The 17130-nt window shown below is 49.8% G+C and overlaps 3 protein-coding genes and 1 non-coding gene across 8 annotated transcripts in view; 1 reads left to right on the top strand and 3 right to left on the bottom strand.

The window, feature by feature from the left end:
• The window catches only part of USP24 (ubiquitin specific peptidase 24), a 60104-nt gene extending 51950 nt beyond the window's left edge, over window positions 1-8154 (top strand). For all 5 annotated transcript variants that reach the window (XM_040705428.2, XM_015291188.4, XM_040705427.2 and 2 more), the window contains 10 exons: window positions 162-264; window positions 938-1059; window positions 1314-1427; window positions 1682-1747; window positions 2029-2095; window positions 3702-3780; window positions 4246-4321; window positions 5163-5249; window positions 5438-5548; window positions 5667-8154. In XM_040705428.2, the coding sequence (XP_040561362.1) occupies window positions 162-264; window positions 938-1059; window positions 1314-1427; window positions 1682-1747; window positions 2029-2095; window positions 3702-3780; window positions 4246-4321; window positions 5163-5249; window positions 5438-5548; window positions 5667-5729 (888 nt within the window). In that variant the 3' untranslated portion in view covers window positions 5730-8154. The remainder of the gene's footprint in view (window positions 1-161; window positions 265-937; window positions 1060-1313; window positions 1428-1681; window positions 1748-2028; window positions 2096-3701; window positions 3781-4245; window positions 4322-5162; window positions 5250-5437; window positions 5549-5666) is intronic.
• A 1488-nt stretch (window positions 8155-9642) lies between these two features.
• PCSK9 (proprotein convertase subtilisin/kexin type 9) lies at window positions 9643-13799 on the bottom strand. The gene is made up of 12 exons (XM_025153036.3): window positions 13276-13799; window positions 13003-13191; window positions 12680-12803; window positions 12447-12580; window positions 12219-12360; window positions 11933-12129; window positions 11648-11831; window positions 11231-11401; window positions 11015-11163; window positions 10767-10932; window positions 10493-10674; window positions 9643-10409 (listed from the first exon to the last, which is right to left on the bottom strand). The coding sequence occupies exons 1-12, from the start codon at window positions 13417-13419 to the stop codon at window positions 10242-10244; spliced, it is 1950 nt and encodes a 649-aa protein (XP_025008804.2). The 5' UTR covers window positions 13420-13799; the 3' UTR covers window positions 9643-10241.
• Window positions 13800-14221: 422 nt separating this feature from the next.
• On the bottom strand, window positions 14222-14292 carry TRNAG-CCC. The gene has a single exon. It is a non-coding gene; the product is annotated as a tRNA-Gly (tRNA).
• A 793-nt stretch (window positions 14293-15085) lies between these two features.
• On the bottom strand, window positions 15086-16774 carry BSND (Bartter syndrome, infantile, with sensorineural deafness (Barttin)). The gene is made up of 4 exons (XM_015291071.4): window positions 16468-16774; window positions 16095-16186; window positions 15773-15964; window positions 15086-15598 (listed from the first exon to the last, which is right to left on the bottom strand). The coding sequence occupies exons 1-4, from the start codon at window positions 16642-16644 to the stop codon at window positions 15355-15357; spliced, it is 705 nt and encodes a 234-aa protein (XP_015146557.2). The 5' UTR covers window positions 16645-16774; the 3' UTR covers window positions 15086-15354.
• Window positions 16775-17130: the final 356 nt, after the last annotated feature.

Raw genomic sequence — 17130 nt, 5'->3', positions numbered from 1 at the left:
GTGTTGGCAGAAGTTGAGTCATTCTGGTGTTAATAAACTGAACCAAATTCAAAGTCTTAGAGTATGGTGATGGGCTGTTAAAGATATTGTTCAGTTTTGACTGAACAGAATTTGATTAAATGAACCAATCAGAACTCAAGTCTCCCCTTTGGCTCAAACAGAACCGCAGGTGGAGTTCAGCACAAGCACGTGAGTTTGGATATCTTCACAATACTGTCGCGCTACTTGTTTTGCACTCTGATGTCTCTTCACAAAGAAATGTTGGTAAGAATTGCATTTTTGCCTTTTGGTAACATTGCATTTCAGTTATTTTGATTGGGAGTAACTGTAGCATCAGTAAGGTCTTGCCTCGCCTGAACGAGTCAACCTGTGGTGGTGTTAGCTGTGACAGACTCTTACCTGTCACATCTGTTATCTCTTGCTAATCATAAGGGAAGTCTCTAGACTGAGCTACTAAATAATAAGCAATGAAACACTCTGTTGGATATTTTTTACAGGAGGCAGTTTTCCAAATAAACATAATAAAAGAAAGAGTTTGGATTTCAAGTTCTTTTTGAAAGAAAACTAGATTTTTGTCGGAGGTTTATAGTTCTGGGAGTTGAAGGCAGTCAAAAACTGTAAAGTAACAGAAGAAGAATGATAGATGTTTTGAGCATGATGAATGTGCAGTGGTGGGAGTGAAATTAAATATCAAAGTCCTGATAGTTGATATGAACATTCTGCTTTTGCTTTCTTGCAGTTCATTTCCCTATACTGTCACTAATGTAAATGACTCATTAGAGCTAAAGTTTGTTATTCAGGCTGGCACCATACAAGCGACAAGCTAGTTGAGGTGAATGCCTTTAGAGATGACAAGATGGCAGATGTCAGTGGTGTCTTTAAGGTGTGTAGAACAATGTCATTTATTAGGGGATTGTTTTTCTGTTTGCTTTTATAGCTCCTGGTCTCTTTAAGCAACGTCCACCTTTAAGCATCACTACTTCAGGTCCGCTTTTGACACTCCATGAAGAAGTGGAAGCCTTGTTATTCTTGTCTGAGGGAAAACCTTACTTAATAGAGGTACCTATCTGTTCTAAATTCTACCCTGCTTGAACATATAGCTGATCTGATTTTAGTCCTAACTTGAGTTGCTCTCACCTAACGGGCTGTGCTTGACCCAGGCCCCTGGAGCTGGGCAGCAGGAGCTAAGTGCTGTGAGAAAAGGGAGAAAAAATACACCCTTCCTGAAGAAGACTAATATGTTATCATAAACTTGATCCATCTCTCAAATAATTCTATGGCTATATACAAAATTATTTGTATCTTTCCTTTAGGTGATGTATGCATTACGAGAGCTAACTGGATCTCTGTCAGTTCTAATTGAGATGGTGGTGTACTGCTGCTTTTGTAATGAGCACTTTTCCTTTACTGTGCTACACTTCATCAAGGTACGGAGATGATCAAGACAGGGTACTTACTTATGTGCTGCTTCTAGGCTTTGGTTATGCTGTCTTATGTTATAATGGCACTGGGATCTGCAGCAGAACATTCAGCACAGTTCGCTGGATTTTGGGAGGGTTTTCTTGTTTTTAACTTCAGCAGTTTAATGTAACTAATTTTTAAAAGGCTGTGAAGCACTCTGTCAATCTTTACACCATCAACCTCTTTTACTGTTTGAATAATTTTATATTTCTTAATGCAGACTCAGCTGGAAACTGCTCCACCTCATGAATTGAAAAACATATTCCAGTTACTCCATGAGATACTGGTAGGTGAATGGTAAAGACTTGCACATTAAGTACAGGATGGATTTTCTATCAGTGCATAATAAAGAAGGCAAAGACTGCACAGATAATTTCAACATTCACGTATCTTCGATCCTTCAGTTTAAGAGTTTATAACTTTCTTTAAATTACCATGTTGATAATGTGGTGTTAATGGAACTTCATAAGGCTCATTTGTTTTTCATGTTATGGTGGTTAAAACAGTTTTGTAGTACAGATGCAGGTCTCAAGCATAACTTTTGTTGACTTTTTCCTCTTTTGTCAGGTCATCGAAGACCCCTTACAAGTAGAGCGTATCAAATTTGCCTTTGAAACAGAAAATGGATTAATAGGCAAGTAAGCCAGTGTGTGAATGCTACTATCTTCTGCTAACCCTTGTGCTGATAACGCTTATTATCTTCTGGATTCTTAATCCTTCTAACTGTTTTAATTCTGATGGAAAATGACTTGGCATTATCTGATTTAACAACCACCACTGAAGTGAAGTTACCAAAGCATACAGGAGTCACAGGGAAGACCTGGTATGATGAGAGCTTGCTTCATATGAATCAGGAGAAATGGTTTTGTGTGTAACAGAAATGTGGATGAGCCACACGATGCTCAAAGAGCCCATCTAATCAGCAAGTGCTGCTTGTGTATCTTTCATAGCTGTTTGGATGAGGAGCTGTTTCAGACTGTGGCTTTCACCTAATTTTTGTTTCAGATTCTGTGTTAGTGAGAAAGAAATTAAAAAAAAAAAAAAAAACCCTAAGATTCTCTCTCATTCCTCGCTGCTCTTCTGATTACTGATTTCCATGTATGACTAACAGAAGAGAAAATAATAAGAAGTAGTGTAAGGGAATAGTGGTTATTTTAGTTCCAGATAGGTTGGTCCCACTTGAACCAATCCTGTTCTGTAGTTCAGGCAATACATGACACTTTATTTCTGCAGAAGAGAGATGCAATTGTTCAATTTGATCTTTATGTTGAAAGCTTATTGTGTTTGTTAAATAGTACACTTTACAAGAACTGCTGTGAGTTCTGGGAATTAATGTTGTGGGTTTACCTTGGAGTTCCCTAGCAACAGCACTGAACAACTTCCAGTCTCACTGCATGTGGTCCGTGACCTGTCAGTCACATTGGCTGCTTTTACTCCAAGAGAAGAAAGTAGCAAATAATAGTTTTCTGTGGTCCTCGTGAGGATTTTTATGAATGATTTGCAGTTTGCTAGTATTGTAACTTTCGTTATCTTTGAGGGTAGAAAAAATGGCAATTTGCAGCTCCCTAGAAATTGGTTGCCTCCTTTTAGATGTTTCACTGCAGTGTTCTTTGCTGATGTGACTGATGCAAACAGAGCAACTTCTAGTGGCACTGATTGTGGAAGCTTTTTATTTGTCCTCAGCCGAAGAGGTTTGTTACAAGACTTTGAAATTCCTAGTATTGACAATTTCCTGACTAAGAATGGCCTGTGGTTTTGCCTCAATCTCCCATAAACGTTTCGTGGCTGATAAATTTTACTATCTTGTTTGTGTAACGAAGCTTCAGACATTATCCTAGTTTTACAAGTTATGATCCAGGAGGAAGCTGGGGATTTTGTCCTTTTTACTGTTGGCTTCAAACTTTTATTCCTTCAGATCTGTAACCATAGCAATTATCTAACATAAGATGGATTATAGGGGGAAAAAAAAACGCATTAGGAGAGAGCTGTTTAAAATTCAGGTACCACATTTGAAAGAATTAACTGCATTTTGACTTTGATCTATTTTTAATCCAATAGTTCTGTAAATGCTCAAAACTGCCAGTGATACAGCAGCGTGCTGAACACATGCTCATGCTAACATCTGTAGCAGTAACTTTTCCCACATAAGCTCAAATTTTAACTTCATGCTTGTGTTTTTGACCTGGTTGGTACACACCAGTCTGATTTGTGGTTTTTAATCCAAGTGTTTCTGCCCACAGCCTTGATGCATCACAGCAACCATGTGGACAGCAGTCGCTGTTACCAGTGTGTCAAGTTCCTTGTTACTTTGGCTCAGAAGTGAGTAGCATGGGTTTCATTGTTTAATGTTATTCTTGCATAAGACTCCACTGTGAGTGTTTAGGCTGCCCTCTTTCTACTTTTGATCAGCTTTAGCTTCTGTTATTGTAATATAAGTGGTGCTAGCTGCCTAGAATTAAGACCAATATTAAGATAAGAAAAACTGCCCCAGATATTTGAAATATTGTGATTACTAAATTCTGTTTGCTTGGAACTTGGCAGATGTCCTGATAAAACATAGATCTGAAATAAGTGGATCTGTATAGAAAACTACTTTGTGTAAACTTAACTGTTCTTGCTAATTGGGTTAATAATAGAACTATTCAGCTTAAGTCAGCATTTGCAGTGATAAGAGTGCATACAAAGGGCAGCAGCGTAAAGAAGTATGTCTGGATTATTATTTCATTTCTTACCTTTGCATGAGTGCCTTGTTCATTAATAATGAAACTCATTTCAATTTCCAAGGTGCCCTACTGCAAAAGATTATTTCAAGGAGAATTCCCACCACTGGAGTTGGGCTGTGCAGTGGCTACAGAAAAAGGTAGTTTGGCTGTAACTGTATGGAGAAACAGTATTTACAGTGAGGATTATAAAACCTCCATTCTCTACTTGAATCTTTGAGTTGATTTAAGACAAAACTACAAGCTACTTTATTTTTTTTTACAATGAGAGCTTGGATGAAGTTAAACCTGGTACATTCAAGAACTTTGGTAAGCCACCACATGTTTTAGGCTTAGCTGCTTGTGCAATAAGTATAACCATGTGTGAATGGTCATAATGATTATTGTTCTTTGTCAAGTGGGAAGCTTTCAGAGCCACTATATTCCTGTTAGACTTTTTTTTTTTGCCTGTGTATTGATGCAGGAGAACAACTAAAGGAGGGAATTTCTTACAGAGTCATCTAAGCTTTGCACAAAACACAGCTGTTGGCACGTATAGCTTTTTTTTTCTACATAGTTTTGTCAGTAGGATGTTCGCAGTGCAGCTGGCACTTGTTGCCACTCTTCTCTTGAACTGACAGCTCTGGGTAGTTCTGTACCTATTTTTACAATGTACTGCCTTCTGAAAATGCTTGTTGAATGTCTGAATCTACTGCTCTTCAGCTGGATAGCCTGGTAACCTGCAGTCATGTCATTGGCAGACAGAAGGAGCTGATGACTAGGTTTCAGCTGAGGGGCAGTAGTCTCTGAAACTATTCTTGACTGCATCAGAAGGCTGTATCTCAGCTCTCCAGCTTGCTGATGGATTCGGGAAGCTTATTCCAGACTTGTTAGTCTACCTGTCATCACAAGCGTATAAGGCCTTACACGTAAAGCTCACACTGCAGTTCTGTAGCTTTCTTGGTTTTTTTATGCCTTTTTTTAATGCACTTTTTAATGCAGATGTCTGAACATTATTGGGCACCTCAGAGTAACGTTTCCAATGAAACATCAACTGCAAAAACCTTCCAGCGCACTATTTCAGCACAGGTATGTGTGTCAGTCCTGGGAGATGGTGTTAAGCTTTGTTTTATTTCCCCTTTCACTTTTCAATTAGCAGCTTTACCATATTCCACTGTACTTCATACCATTCCTACCTGACAAACTTAAATCTTGTGGCTGTTTCTGTAGAAATTAATCTATACAATTACCTTGTCACTTGGACTGCTTCCTAACAGGACACGCTGGCCTATGCCACAGCCTTGCTGAATGAAAAAGATCAGTCTGGAAGCAGTAATGGGTCCGAAAGTAGTCCAGCCAATGAGAACGGAGACAGACATCTACAGCAGGTAACAATTAAATAAGGGCATATTTGTTGTCTGCTGCATTGCTCAACTTGTTTCTAGAGTTTGGGTCAGAACCACCACTGAATGTATCTTTCTCTCCCCACCCCTTGTGTGTTGAAAGGGCTCAGAGTCTCCTATGATGATTGGTGAGACTAAAAATGACCTTGATGATGTTGACCCGTAAAGGATACCCATGAACCCAAGAACAGATCAACTCAAACATTTAATGCCTGGTACCTGTTGAAACCTAGAGTCCTATTGTTTATGCTGTTACAAGAGTCTGGAAGAGAAGGAACAATGGCGATGCTGGAGAAGGTTGTTTCCCTGAAAGCTAAAAGCATTTCTTAGCCACGAAGGCTTCAGATTGATAAATGCTCTAGAAAACTGCATCTTCACCTGCAGTAGCTTATGACAGTCCAGACACCGACAACATTTTTGTCAAGAAGATTTTATCAGATACACAAACGCTAGTGGTTGAATTTTTATGTGAACATTAAATGAGTGAATGTAAAACTGTTGCTTTTCTGTGATGCTGCAAAAAAAAAAAGATCTTTTGGTTTTTATACAGAGAAAAACCAGACTGCCCTTACGTATGGAGGGCAAATTTTTAATCTTTCTGATAATATTGAATAGGAATATTCAAATTTCTGTAAAGATGTGTGATGACTTACATTTCATTGTAAAAATATTAGTTAAAGAATCGGTTTACATAAGGACTTCTGTATTTAATATGTCTCCCTGCTCATTTGTAAAGCTCTTTAATGGAAGGATTAGTAAGATTGCTCTGCAAGGAGTGTAGCTCCTTGCAGAAAGGTTTGGTCATGGAGCTTCTAGCATGGCTTGTCTTTTTGGTACCCTTCCAAAAACCACAGACAGTCAGGAAGGGCCATAAAAGAGAAACGTTGTTCTCAAGGTATGCAAGTGTTTATGAAAGGATGTTGGTGGATTTAAAAAAAAAATAATAATTAAAAAAAAAAGTAGTTTAAAAGAAAAGAAGCACTTTAAAATGGATTTCTGTTGCAGTTTTACTCATGAATTTTTTTTTTTACTTTTGGAGACATATTGAATCAAACGTAGTCTCAATCACGTGACCTGCAATCACTTGCTTATGCTTTCAAATTACTGAGAAAGTTAGTATTGGTTGTACATGATGAATAATTCCTTGATTGAGTTTGGGGACACTGTCGTGCAGATTTCATTAAGCAGTTTTAACACGGGGAAAGAGTGATTTGGCTTTGTTTATATTTTCACCTGACCGGGCAACATTTAAAATATCACAGCTCTTTCGATTTGCTCGTAAACGACTGGAAGGCATTTGGGATGATTTGAGCACAGTTTTGTTTTCCATATCAAGTTTAGTTCAGTGAGTTCTGGCTCTGGATACTAGCTTCTTTTGTGCCAACTAACTTCATGTTTTGTACATTTTGCGTTTGTCACATTTTCTGCACTGCTTTTTGCCTTTATTTATGGATTCTGCCTTACTTTAAAAATTATGTAAACAAACATGCACAGAAATGGGAGGGCATCTCAAGGAGTGCCTGGGCACCTCCAGAATAGACAAATTTGCCAAGTTAAAGGCACAACCAGCCAAAAAGTGCCTTTTTTTCTTTCTACAGACTGTTGCTGAACCAAGCAGCAGCAGACAGCTTTTCACTGTTGTGCACTAATATTGAAATTAACCAGTCATTTCACTGTTGGAAGTAAACATCTGATATGATTTCAGCTGTACAGCTTTATAACTTATTGCGGGTTAAGAGAACTGTTGTCGTAAATTGCGTGTGCAAAGATGCAAGGGTGGCATTGTAGTGAATATCTCACTTTCTGTTGGTTGGGTTTGCTTTTCCAAACAATGTCTTCATAGACACGTGGCAAAGTTAGCATTTTATAAATGTTTCTGATAATGTGCTGGGACATTTTAAATGTGACGTTTTAAATTAATTTTGAATAAATCATTTCTTACAGATCCCCTCCCCCCTTCACCCTTCTCCCCATCCCCAATACTTTGTAATGGGCCATAAACCTTCACAAATAGTACACAGCGGTGATGGCGATGGAGGAAGCTGGTAACGTTCCTATGGGTTGGCACCACTTGTCACTTCAGGTTCCTGTTATTTCCTATGGAAACAACGTCCTCGATTACTGCATGCCCAGAGAAGCACTGATGGGAGAACTGCATCAGGATGGCTCATCACCACTGTATACTTGAAACCAATACAAACTTTTTCATGGTTCTGCTCACGCTTGTACAAAGTCAATGGTTATAATTTGCAATAAGATGATACTCGGTCAATTATTTTGGTTTCCAGCTGCTGTCATTTGAACCTGCTGAAGATTATTTTTTTGGAAAATAGAGTTCAACAAAACTAGTTTTTGTGTAAATTGTGATGCATTTCTATGTTGTAATTTTTACTGCCAATCTTTTTGGATGAAAATGTTTTTATACAGCTTACACGATGTTCAGTGAGGAGCAGCCACAGCCTGCCTGTGAGCACCTGGGGAGGTACTGTCCGATTAATACGTGAACATGTGGCACTGGAAAAATAGGCAGTCTTGATAAACAGTCTTGGGATTCCTGGTCAATGGAATAAAGTTGTTCCTTTCACAGAAAACTAGTGTAATCTTTAGACTGTGCAATGTGTTGTCTTGTGGATCTTCTTGAAAGTTCTTAATCTGGTCCTCTGGATAATGAGCTCTGAGAGGTTACCCTGCTTACTGGCACCTGCCAGGAGCAAACCAAAGCAGCTGCACAGCCTCACACTGGGTGTGTTCTGGTGCCTGTCGGTTTGTATCTGTGTGCAGTTTCTTTTCCTGACCTTCTTATCCAGATGATTTACCTGAGCTCTGCTTACAGTCATGGCTTAGACTGGCTTCTCTGTGCCTCATAGCAAGATGAGCAGATCTGTTGGCGTCCAGTGCAGAAAGCTGTGCTGCTGTCCCCATCACCTTTCTGCCTTCCTTTGCAAGTGAAGCTGGAGGCCTCAGACAGAGCATGTAAGCACAAGGACTTGTGTTTCAAACATCGCCCAGCCTACAGCCTCCACTGGCAGTGCCAGTCCTGGAGGAGGTACTGGGTATCGAGTACATGTGCTGCTTCTTGGGCTGATAAAACTGCCTCAGGTGCCCTTAGGTGACAAGATCCTTCAGGTTTACTTTGCTGGGTTTTTTTTTTTTTTAGTTTGATCCCCAGAACAAACGAGATTAATTTTTCTGCTTACCTGCACACAGATACTAAGCAAGGGGCTGATCCTGTTCCCGTATCATTTCCCTTCACTGATCTCATGTGAATGTGTGTGAACTGAGCCATGAGAGCTGTGCTGGACTCACTGCTGCGTGAGCATCCCTATGGCTTCTGCCTGGAGCAGTGGAGGAGAAGCAGTTATGGCCCCGTGAGTACCTTCAGTCTGCTGGAAAGTGCCAGCTGTGTCAGGGCTCCGTGTAAGCTCTCAGCTAACAGCCCTCTCTTTTTTTTCCCCCTGTGTGAAGTTGAGATTGAAGCTGATAAAATTATGGGTTGTGATTATCTACATGTGTTATGTAATTACATGTTTAGATTAGGGTTGGACTTCTGCCATTTTCATCTAAGGAGTTAGAAATGGTTCTAACCTTTCCAAGCGGTGCTTCCTATCCCGTGTCCTGGTGCCAGTTAAAGCTGGAGGAGTGTCTCGTAGTTGTACCAGGCATTCCAGTGGGGGAAAATGCACCTAAAGCTTGACAGATCCACCTGTACCTGTGCTGTCAAGCTTTGTTTTTAAAGCTGTCCTCAACATAGCACCGAACAAGTTATATACTTCAGTAACAGGAGGCTGCTGCTCTCAGAACAGGAAGCTGCTGCTTCCTGAGCAACTGCACTCACCTTCTGCTGGGCTCAGACCTCGCTGTGTGCCACCCGGAGGTCATGGCAACAGCACCAAGGACACGTTTCCTGAAGCTCGGTGACGTTTTGTTTCCACAACTTGAAGCTCTTGCGTTCCCATGCTGTTTTAAAAACAAACTTGGCTGTGTGTCACTAACAAAGCAGAGCTCAGAGACCACGTCCCAGCTCTTCCCTGGAACCCTTACCCCTGGGGAGGGAGAGAAACTGGAGCGTGGGTCGTAGCTGCTAAGTGCTGCTCTAGGAATTTTATTCTCAGAAGACATTTATAAAAAGGTATATAAATAAAACTCCAAATAAATATTGAAAGGACTGACGTACAAACTGAAAAGTGCTACAAAAGATGACTCTTTTCTCCAGAAGCACCTGGGTCTGGATGGAGCTGCAGAAGGGAACGGTTACAGCAGTGTGGAGCACCAGCAGGTCCTTAACTCCAGCAACACAAACCACACTAATGGAGCAGCAGCTGAGATTCTGTAGTAATACAAACTAAAATCTAATTGAACAAGTAGAATTAAAACTAGGAGCCTTGCAGTGGCTGTAAAGTAAAGAAATCTTCCAGGTAGCTGAGTAGGCAATTTTCAAACCACCTGAAAATGACTCAACTATGTTGCATCAGCTGAAACCTAAGGACAGTAGGGAGCAACCCTCACCCTGTGTTTTGTTTGTACAGAGCTAGGGGCTGCATGGTAACACGAACAGCCTATACAGTCACTGTATGTACAGGAAGGTGGTGGGGAAAGCTGCCTATGCTGGGGGTCAGGGCTGGGGCTCAGCCAGGCTGTGATGGGCTCCATAGCACTGCCCTGGTACAACAGTTCAGCCCTACTGCTGGCTCCGGCAACAAATGGCGACGGCCCCTGGTGCGTGGCTGCCAGGAGTGCTGGCTGCAACACAGGTGTCAGCCACAGCGTAGGACCCCAAGGTGCCGGGGCCCTGCGAGTGAGCGCTGCAGTCCGTCAGCGTCCAGCCAGCGTCACAGGACACCGTCACCTGGAAGGAGAAGGATGGATGGGCACCCAGCCCTGGGGCAAAGCAGCAGCCACACGGCCACCCAGCAATGTGTCGCTCCGTACCTTCTCTGCAGAGCCCTGGGGCGCGTGCTCCTTCACGCGGCACTCCAGCATGGCAGCAGGGCAGCAGGATGCGTGGGCCGTGCCCTCCGGCCTCGTCGTACAGCCACCAGGCCTGCTGCCTGGCCCCAGCACGGGCCTGCCGCCATCACCCAGCGCAGCCACAGGGGAGTGGAAGCTGCAGCCTGCGCAGAGACGGGATGTGGGAGCAGCACTCAGGGATGTCCCCACTGAGCTCCGCACCCCCAGGGCCCATAACTGTGTTATGAAGTGTTACCAGTCAGCACGTGGTCCTGCGGGGAGCAGCCGGCCCCATCGTCACCCTGTGAGCTGGTGTTGAGCCGGCACTGGGTGTGGGGCCACGTGCAGCACCTGGCAATGGCGTAGACCCCTCGGCCACCAAAGGCGTTGTGGGCCACGCACTGCTTCTGCCCCTCCTTGTCCTGCGACCGAGAGCGTGGCGTCACTGCTACACACCTCACAGATGACATTTTTGGGGCACCCAATGGCCACACTGTGCCTCACCTCCATGTGCTCGCCCAGCCGCCAGCCGCTGTGTGAGAAGCTGGAGCAGCCCAGCAGCTCCTCGGTGCCGGCACAGCGAGCCACAGCCGTGGCGTGCCGGGTGGGCCCTGAGCGTGCCGACCACACCGAGCGGCACAGCAGCTCCTTGTCTGCAACGGGGTGAGAGGTGTCAGTGCAGGGCCCGCAGCTTCAGGCACCGCCATCCCCAGCCCTCACCTGGGCCCAGCTGGGCAGGCAGCCCCACTATGCTGCTGGGTGTCTGCAGCCGCTGCTCCTCGGGGAACCAGGCCGTGCTGATGACGTTCTTGGTGGCCAAGTGCAGGAGGCGCTGCCGCAGCTCAGCCGCACTGAGGTGGGGCTCGGCGCTGAGCAGCATGGCCGCAACGCCTGCAGGAGCCAAGGGCATGCAGTGAGAACTGGAGGAAGCCAGAGAGACACGGGCACGCCACAGTGGTGGGCTGGGGTCCCTAAGGCTGCCCGCTGTGATGGGACTGAGCGGGGACAGCAGGACCAAGGGAAGCGACAGGCTCGGAAAGGGTCAGAGGTGCTGTACTCCGAATATACCATCTTCCACTCAGTTTTGGTGCAAATGCATCTCACCCTGAGCCACCAGAGACCCTGGCACCCCCCTACCTGCCACGTGTGCGGCTGCCTGCGACGTGCCGCTCCGCGCGGTGAAGCAGGTGCTGCAGTCACTGGAGGCACCGATGATGTCGTCCCCTGGGGCAAACAGGTCGACACAGCGGCCAAAGTTGGTGCCCAGCGTGCTGATGGAGGCCGGCCGGTCCTCGCGGTTAGTGGCCCCAACTGTGATCACCTGGCAGGGCAATGACAAAGGGGGTGCGGGTGGCTCTGCTCAGTGTGTGCGCCAGCATGTCCTCATGTGTCCCCACAGCCTGGGAGCCCCCCTGCCCATACCTCTGGCTCGGATGCAGGTGAATACAGGCAGGCATCATCCTTGTAGTTCCCGGCAGCCACAACCACCACCGCCCCCATCTGCACCATCCGCCGGCAGCCAGCGTTCAGCACACGGCTGTGGGCACCGGCGAAGGGCAGCAGCACCACCAGCGGTGGGCTGGGCTGAGCCTCCAGCGATGCCCTGACAAATTCCAGGCCTGCGGGACAGGCCGAGGGATGGGGCTGACTGCAGGGCAGGGTTGAGGTGAGCAGGGTGAGCTGCTCCCTCTCCCAGTTGGGCACTCACCAATGAGCACCCCGCTGACGGTGCCCTTCCCCTGGCAGTTCAGCACACGGAGGCTGTGGATGTGTGCGCCCCTGGCCACGCCGGCATCGCGCCCGCTCAGCACCCCGGCCATGTGAGTCCCGTGGCTGTCACATTTGCTGGCCTGGAGCGGGGATGGTTTTATGCCCTGACGCATTGCAGAAAGGAGGGGGGATAAGCACCAGGATTGCCATGCAACCATAGGCTCACCTGCCTGTGGAAGCGGCTGCTGTCCTCCTCAGGGACATTCTGGAAGTCCGTGATGAGCACCCTGCCTGCAATCTCCCGGTGAGTGCTCTGCACGCTGGTGTCCAGCAGGTAGATCTGCACCTTGTCGCCTTCATCTGCCCGGGGAAAAGGCAACAAACCATCAGCATGTCCCCCAAAACGGGGACAGGAGCCCCAGAGCTGCCACACCACGGGATGGGGCCCCCTGTGCTCACTGGGAGGGCTGTAGGTGTCTGTGCCGGGCAGTGGTGGTACAATCCTGCCCAGGTTCCAGGGGATGCTCTGTGCGAAGACGTACGCATCCTCCTCTATACAGTCCACATGTGGAAGCTTCAGTGCCTGTGGGGAAGCACAGCGCATCCTTCTCAGCTCCACACAGCCTGGATTGCAGCCAAAGGCTGGGCGAAGCCTCTGGCCAAGCTCCAGGGGATGGAGGTGCCAAGATGCAACCCATAACGGCCGGACAGGATAACCTCGGTGCACCTTTCCAACCTGCACAGACATGCACTGCTCAATGCCGTTATCCCCACGCTCATACCGTGTCCAGGACGTCTCTGCTCATCTTCACCAGGAAGGCGGGCAGCAGGCTGAAGACGTGCAGCAGCTCGCTCGGGTACCCGCGCCGTGCCGCCCGCACCCGCAGCGCCCGCGCCGTGCCGCGCACCTCGGCCTCACCGCTGCCCGCCCGCAGCAGCACCACGTAGCGCCCGGGCAGCCGCCACGAAGCCTGCGGGGAGGGGGACGGGCACAAGCGCTCGCCCGGCTCCGGGGAGCCGCACTACCCCCACCGCCCCTCCGCCCCGCTGCTCACCTTGGCGGCCCGATGGAAGGCGGCGGGCCTCGACGGGGCGGCCCCGACGGCGGTCGCCGCGTCGTCGGCCGCGCTGGAGGTCAGCGCCGGCTCCGCCGCCGCCACCGCCAGCAGCAGCGGCAGCAGCAGCGCCCGGGGGGCCATGGCACCGCCGCACCGACGGCACCGACGGAGCTGGGAACGGCGGAGCGCGGAGTTCGGAGCGGCGGAGCCGGCGCGCACCGCGGTTCTGCCCGGCGCGGGGGGGCGGGCGCGGATCACGCCGCCGTGACCACCGGGACGCGTTAACCATTAACGGGGAGCCCCGGGGCGGGCAGAGGGCAGCCGGAGCCCCTCTCGCCGTGCGGCGTGCGGCCCCCCCTGCCCTGCCCGGACCGCGAGCGAATTATGACCGCCTCTGCCCTTGCGAACCAAAATGCCCCCGACAGCCCCCGCTCCTCCGTGCCTCTCGCTGCCTTCGTTCGGCGCTGAGCGTCCGTGAAATCCTCTAATCCCATTCGGGCGTTCCTCGCTGAGCCGTCACACGCCACCAATACGGAGATCTCTCCTCTTTCCAGCGCCACTCTTACCCTTCTGCCCCCCATCTCCCTCCCACGCTGCCCCGGGTCCCCCCCCGGCTCGGGGGAAACGGGAATTGGAACCCCCCCGTGGGGACCGCGATCCGCGGGGACATCCCCAGAGCTCTGCGGGAGGGGTCTGCGGGGAGACGGGGGTCGGCAATGGGAAAAATAATCATAATAATACAGTAATAGACAAATAAATAATTAAGGAGGGGAGGGGGGGAAGAGGAACTGTTGCTGAAGGCGGATCTGGTTCATAGGAGAAAGAAAAAGGGGAAAAGAAAAGAAAACCGCATTCCCATTGAACCCTTCGAAGGAAAGGATTCTATTCCCGGAGAAACCGTGGTATTTCAGTGAGGGGTTGGGAAATAAATAGCAGAGCGTTGTGCACCAGCCGGGAATCGAACCCGGGTCGCAAGAATGGGAATCTTGCATGATACCACTACACCACTGGTGCTGCGTGAGTGCATGGAAAGGCCCCCTCTACAGCTGCATAGGGGGTGATGGAGGTTTTTCACCTCGAATATCAGGAAAAACCTCTTAGGAAAGGAGTGCTGCAGTGACACAGCTGCCCAGGGAGCAGGGCAGTCACCTGGGAGTGTTCCAGAGCCGGGGGGATGTGGCACTGAGGGACGCATGAATGGGTGGGTGGGGTGGGGGATCTCAGAGCTCTTTTCCAGCCTGTGATGCTATGAGTGTCCCTGCCATGTGAGATGGGAAAAGTGCTGTGTTCTCTATGGGATCCATGAGCTGAAGGTGGGCTGTGTGGCAGCCAGGCCCCAGGAAGGACGTGGGCACACACGGGGCAGCGCTGCCCGGCCCCGCTGCTGCCGCAGTGCTCAGCCAACAGCTGGGAGCTCCCCGCCCTGCCCATGGCACAAACACTGAGTGTGTGGAGCTGCCACCTGGCCCTCGTCACCTTGCAGAGGTGTGAGTGAAGGGCAGGGCAGTGCTGGGATAGGTGCCGGGGGCACAAAGGCCCCTGGAGGGAACGTTCCTTGTGCTGGGAGTGGCCGGCACCCTTGGTCCACTGCGTGTGGGTTGCAGGAAGCCAATGGACCAGAGTCACCTCCAGCAAAATGACTCAGAACAAGTGTCTGCAGTTGGCAACACACAGCCCTGGGCTTTGGGCTCCGCCGGACCCCCCCACCGACCCCCAGGAGCCATTCCCAGTGCAGGAGGTGGGGAGAACCCCATTGTCCATTAACAAATAGAGCGTTCCAGGGCACAAACAAGGAAGATCTCAGCTGTGGGAGTCTCAGAATCCACCTTTAATTCCAGGGAGGCTTTGATAAATGGGAAAACTGCCGACATCTCCTCCCCACACAACCCATGGGATTGGAGCACTGCTGCTTACCTACACGCCCGTACCGAGCGGCACGGCCCGGCTGCTTCCCTCTTCCTGAGCACATCCTTCCCGCTGGCATTTGGGCTCCCCTGTGCCCACCCCAGTGCTTCCATGGTGCCAGGGCTGCACTTTGGGTGTCCCCTCCATGCGGCATCAGTCCCCTTGGGGACATCATTTTTCCGGCTCAAAAAGGTGGTCGCTGTCCTCCAGCAGAGCGTCTGACCCCTCTCCCAGCCCATAGTAGAGATCGTTCACCTTCCTGCTGGCTTTTCGTGGGGAGCCGGCGTGCTCTCCCCGTCCCGAGCAGCTTTGGGATGATGAGGGGCTGCCGGGCACAGAGCTCTCCAGCGAGGCCGTGTCCATGTCCTCCAGGAGGGACACCAGTGGTGCAGGGCCGGGGGGCGGCTGGGAGGGGCTGCAGGGACAGGTTGGGGTGACAGTGACAGTGACAGTGGGGTTAGCAGGATGCTCTCCTGCGCTGGCTGCTCACCCAGCTCTGCTATCAGCAGGGGAAATAACTCAGCACCGAGGTTCACCCCCCCACCCCCCCCAGCCTGCATCTGACCCCAAGCCCATGAGTACCACGTACCAGCTGCCAGGCTCCAGATGCGGGGCTGCCTCCCGGGGGGGCTCTTGGGGCCCCCCCGACTCCTGGTGCACCTCTGCCTTTGCCTTCAGCAGTGCCTGTGAGCAGCTGTGGGGCCGGGGCTGTGCTGATGCCTGGATCTGCTCGTAGGAAGGCAGGCTCTTCTCGTAGTCACTGCTGTAGGGATCCTGCAGGCTGCAGGGTGCAGGGTGTCAGGCAGCTCCCCACAAATGCTTGGGGATGCGCATGCCACGTGGCTGCCAGGATGTGTGTCCCAGGGGTGGGAGGCACATAAGGGACCCACTAAGAGCCCCCCAGCACCTACCTGAGTGTCCCCGGGCTGCCCTTCTTCAGCAGCAGCGTGGCTTTGTGGTCTGGAAACTTCTCAGCCTCGGGCTGCACGGGGACAAATGTCACCTGGGGGGAAGAAATGCATTGTCCAATGGCTGCTGTCTGCCTGAGAAAAAATCTGCCTGGAAAAAAGCCCTCTGTGCCAGAGCCACGGGCACGGGAGGGACGCTGCTACCCCTCCATGCCCTCTGCCAAGGAGACTGGTGGGTCACAGCCGTGCTCGGGGCTTCCCCAGGCTCCCATACCTTGAAGATCCCACTGTGAGCTTCCCAAATCCTCCCCCAAAGCTCCCGGAACCCCCACGAGCCCCAAACCCCAGGACAAAGCCCCCATCCCTCCCTCCCTACCCTGGGGTAGCACTGGCACATGCTCCAGGTGACGCCCACGGCAATGAGCAGGATGCCCCCGGCACAGAAGGTGGCGTAGATCTGGGGCTTCTCCACGCTCATGATGAACATCCCCGTCATCACCAGGAAGAAGCCCAACATGATGAACCCGTAGCGAAACGTCTTCTCCTCGGCCATGGGCAGGCAGTGGGAGGGCTGACACCGGGAGCTCCGCGCCGAGCACTCCTCCGGGGGAGGCAGGAGTGGTTTCTCAGTGAGGAGGCTGCCGGGGGCTGGGGATCGGCTGTGAGTGGGGCTGGTCCTGCCCAGGGCTGAGCCAGCCAGTTTTTATGGGTTTGTAATGAATGCAAACAGCAGCCCGCGTTCACACTCCAGTGAAGCTGCCCGGCACGTGCCCGGCCAACCTTCCCTGAGGGCACCAAGGGAGGGGATGGGGACAGAGAGGTGGTGGGACAGGGACAGAAAGATGCTGGCAATACAGGGACTGGGTCACCGCAGGTGCTTTCACAGCCTCAGATAAGCAACAGGGCTGTTCATTGGGGTCAGCCGTTGCAGACTCAGCACTGGGCAAATCCTCAGCCCCCAAGTATTAAACGATATAGATGCATATATTACATAGGTATAGTGGTGTATAGGTGCATAGATATACAGGTGTATAGGTAT

The sequence above is a fragment of the Gallus gallus genome, chromosome 8 (assembly GCF_016699485.2).
Source record: "Gallus gallus isolate bGalGal1 chromosome 8, bGalGal1.mat.broiler.GRCg7b, whole genome shotgun sequence".
NCBI lineage: Eukaryota > Metazoa > Chordata > Aves > Galliformes > Phasianidae > Gallus > Gallus gallus.
The sequence above is the reverse complement of the archived record's forward strand: the minus strand, read 5'-3'. Positions and strand labels throughout refer to the sequence as shown.

Bases quoted from the DNA above. Each gene is read 5' to 3' on its own strand.
- PCSK9 (XM_025153036.3), bottom strand. From the start codon at position 13,419: ATGGCCCCCCGGGCGCTGCTGCTGCCGCTGCTGCTGGCGGTGGCGGCG. The intron at 12,581-12,679 runs GTGAGCACAGGG...TTCCCCGGGCAG, and splicing joins AGACACCTACAGCCCTCCCA to ATGAAGGCGACAAGGTGCAG. The intron at 11,402-11,647 runs GTAGGGGGGTGC...TGGCTCCTGCAG, and splicing joins GGCAGCCGCACACGTGGCAG to GCGTTGCGGCCATGCTGCTC.
- BSND (XM_015291071.4), bottom strand. From the start codon at position 16,644: ATGGCCGAGGAGAAGACGTTTCGCTACGGGTTCATCATGTTGGGCTTC. The intron at 16,187-16,467 runs GTAGGGAGGGAG...TCTTCCCCCCAG, and splicing joins TGTGCCAGTGCTACCCCAGG to GTGACATTTGTCCCCGTGCA. The intron at 15,965-16,094 runs GTAGGTGCTGGG...TGCACCCTGCAG, and splicing joins GGCAGCCCGGGGACACTCAG to CCTGCAGGATCCCTACAGCA.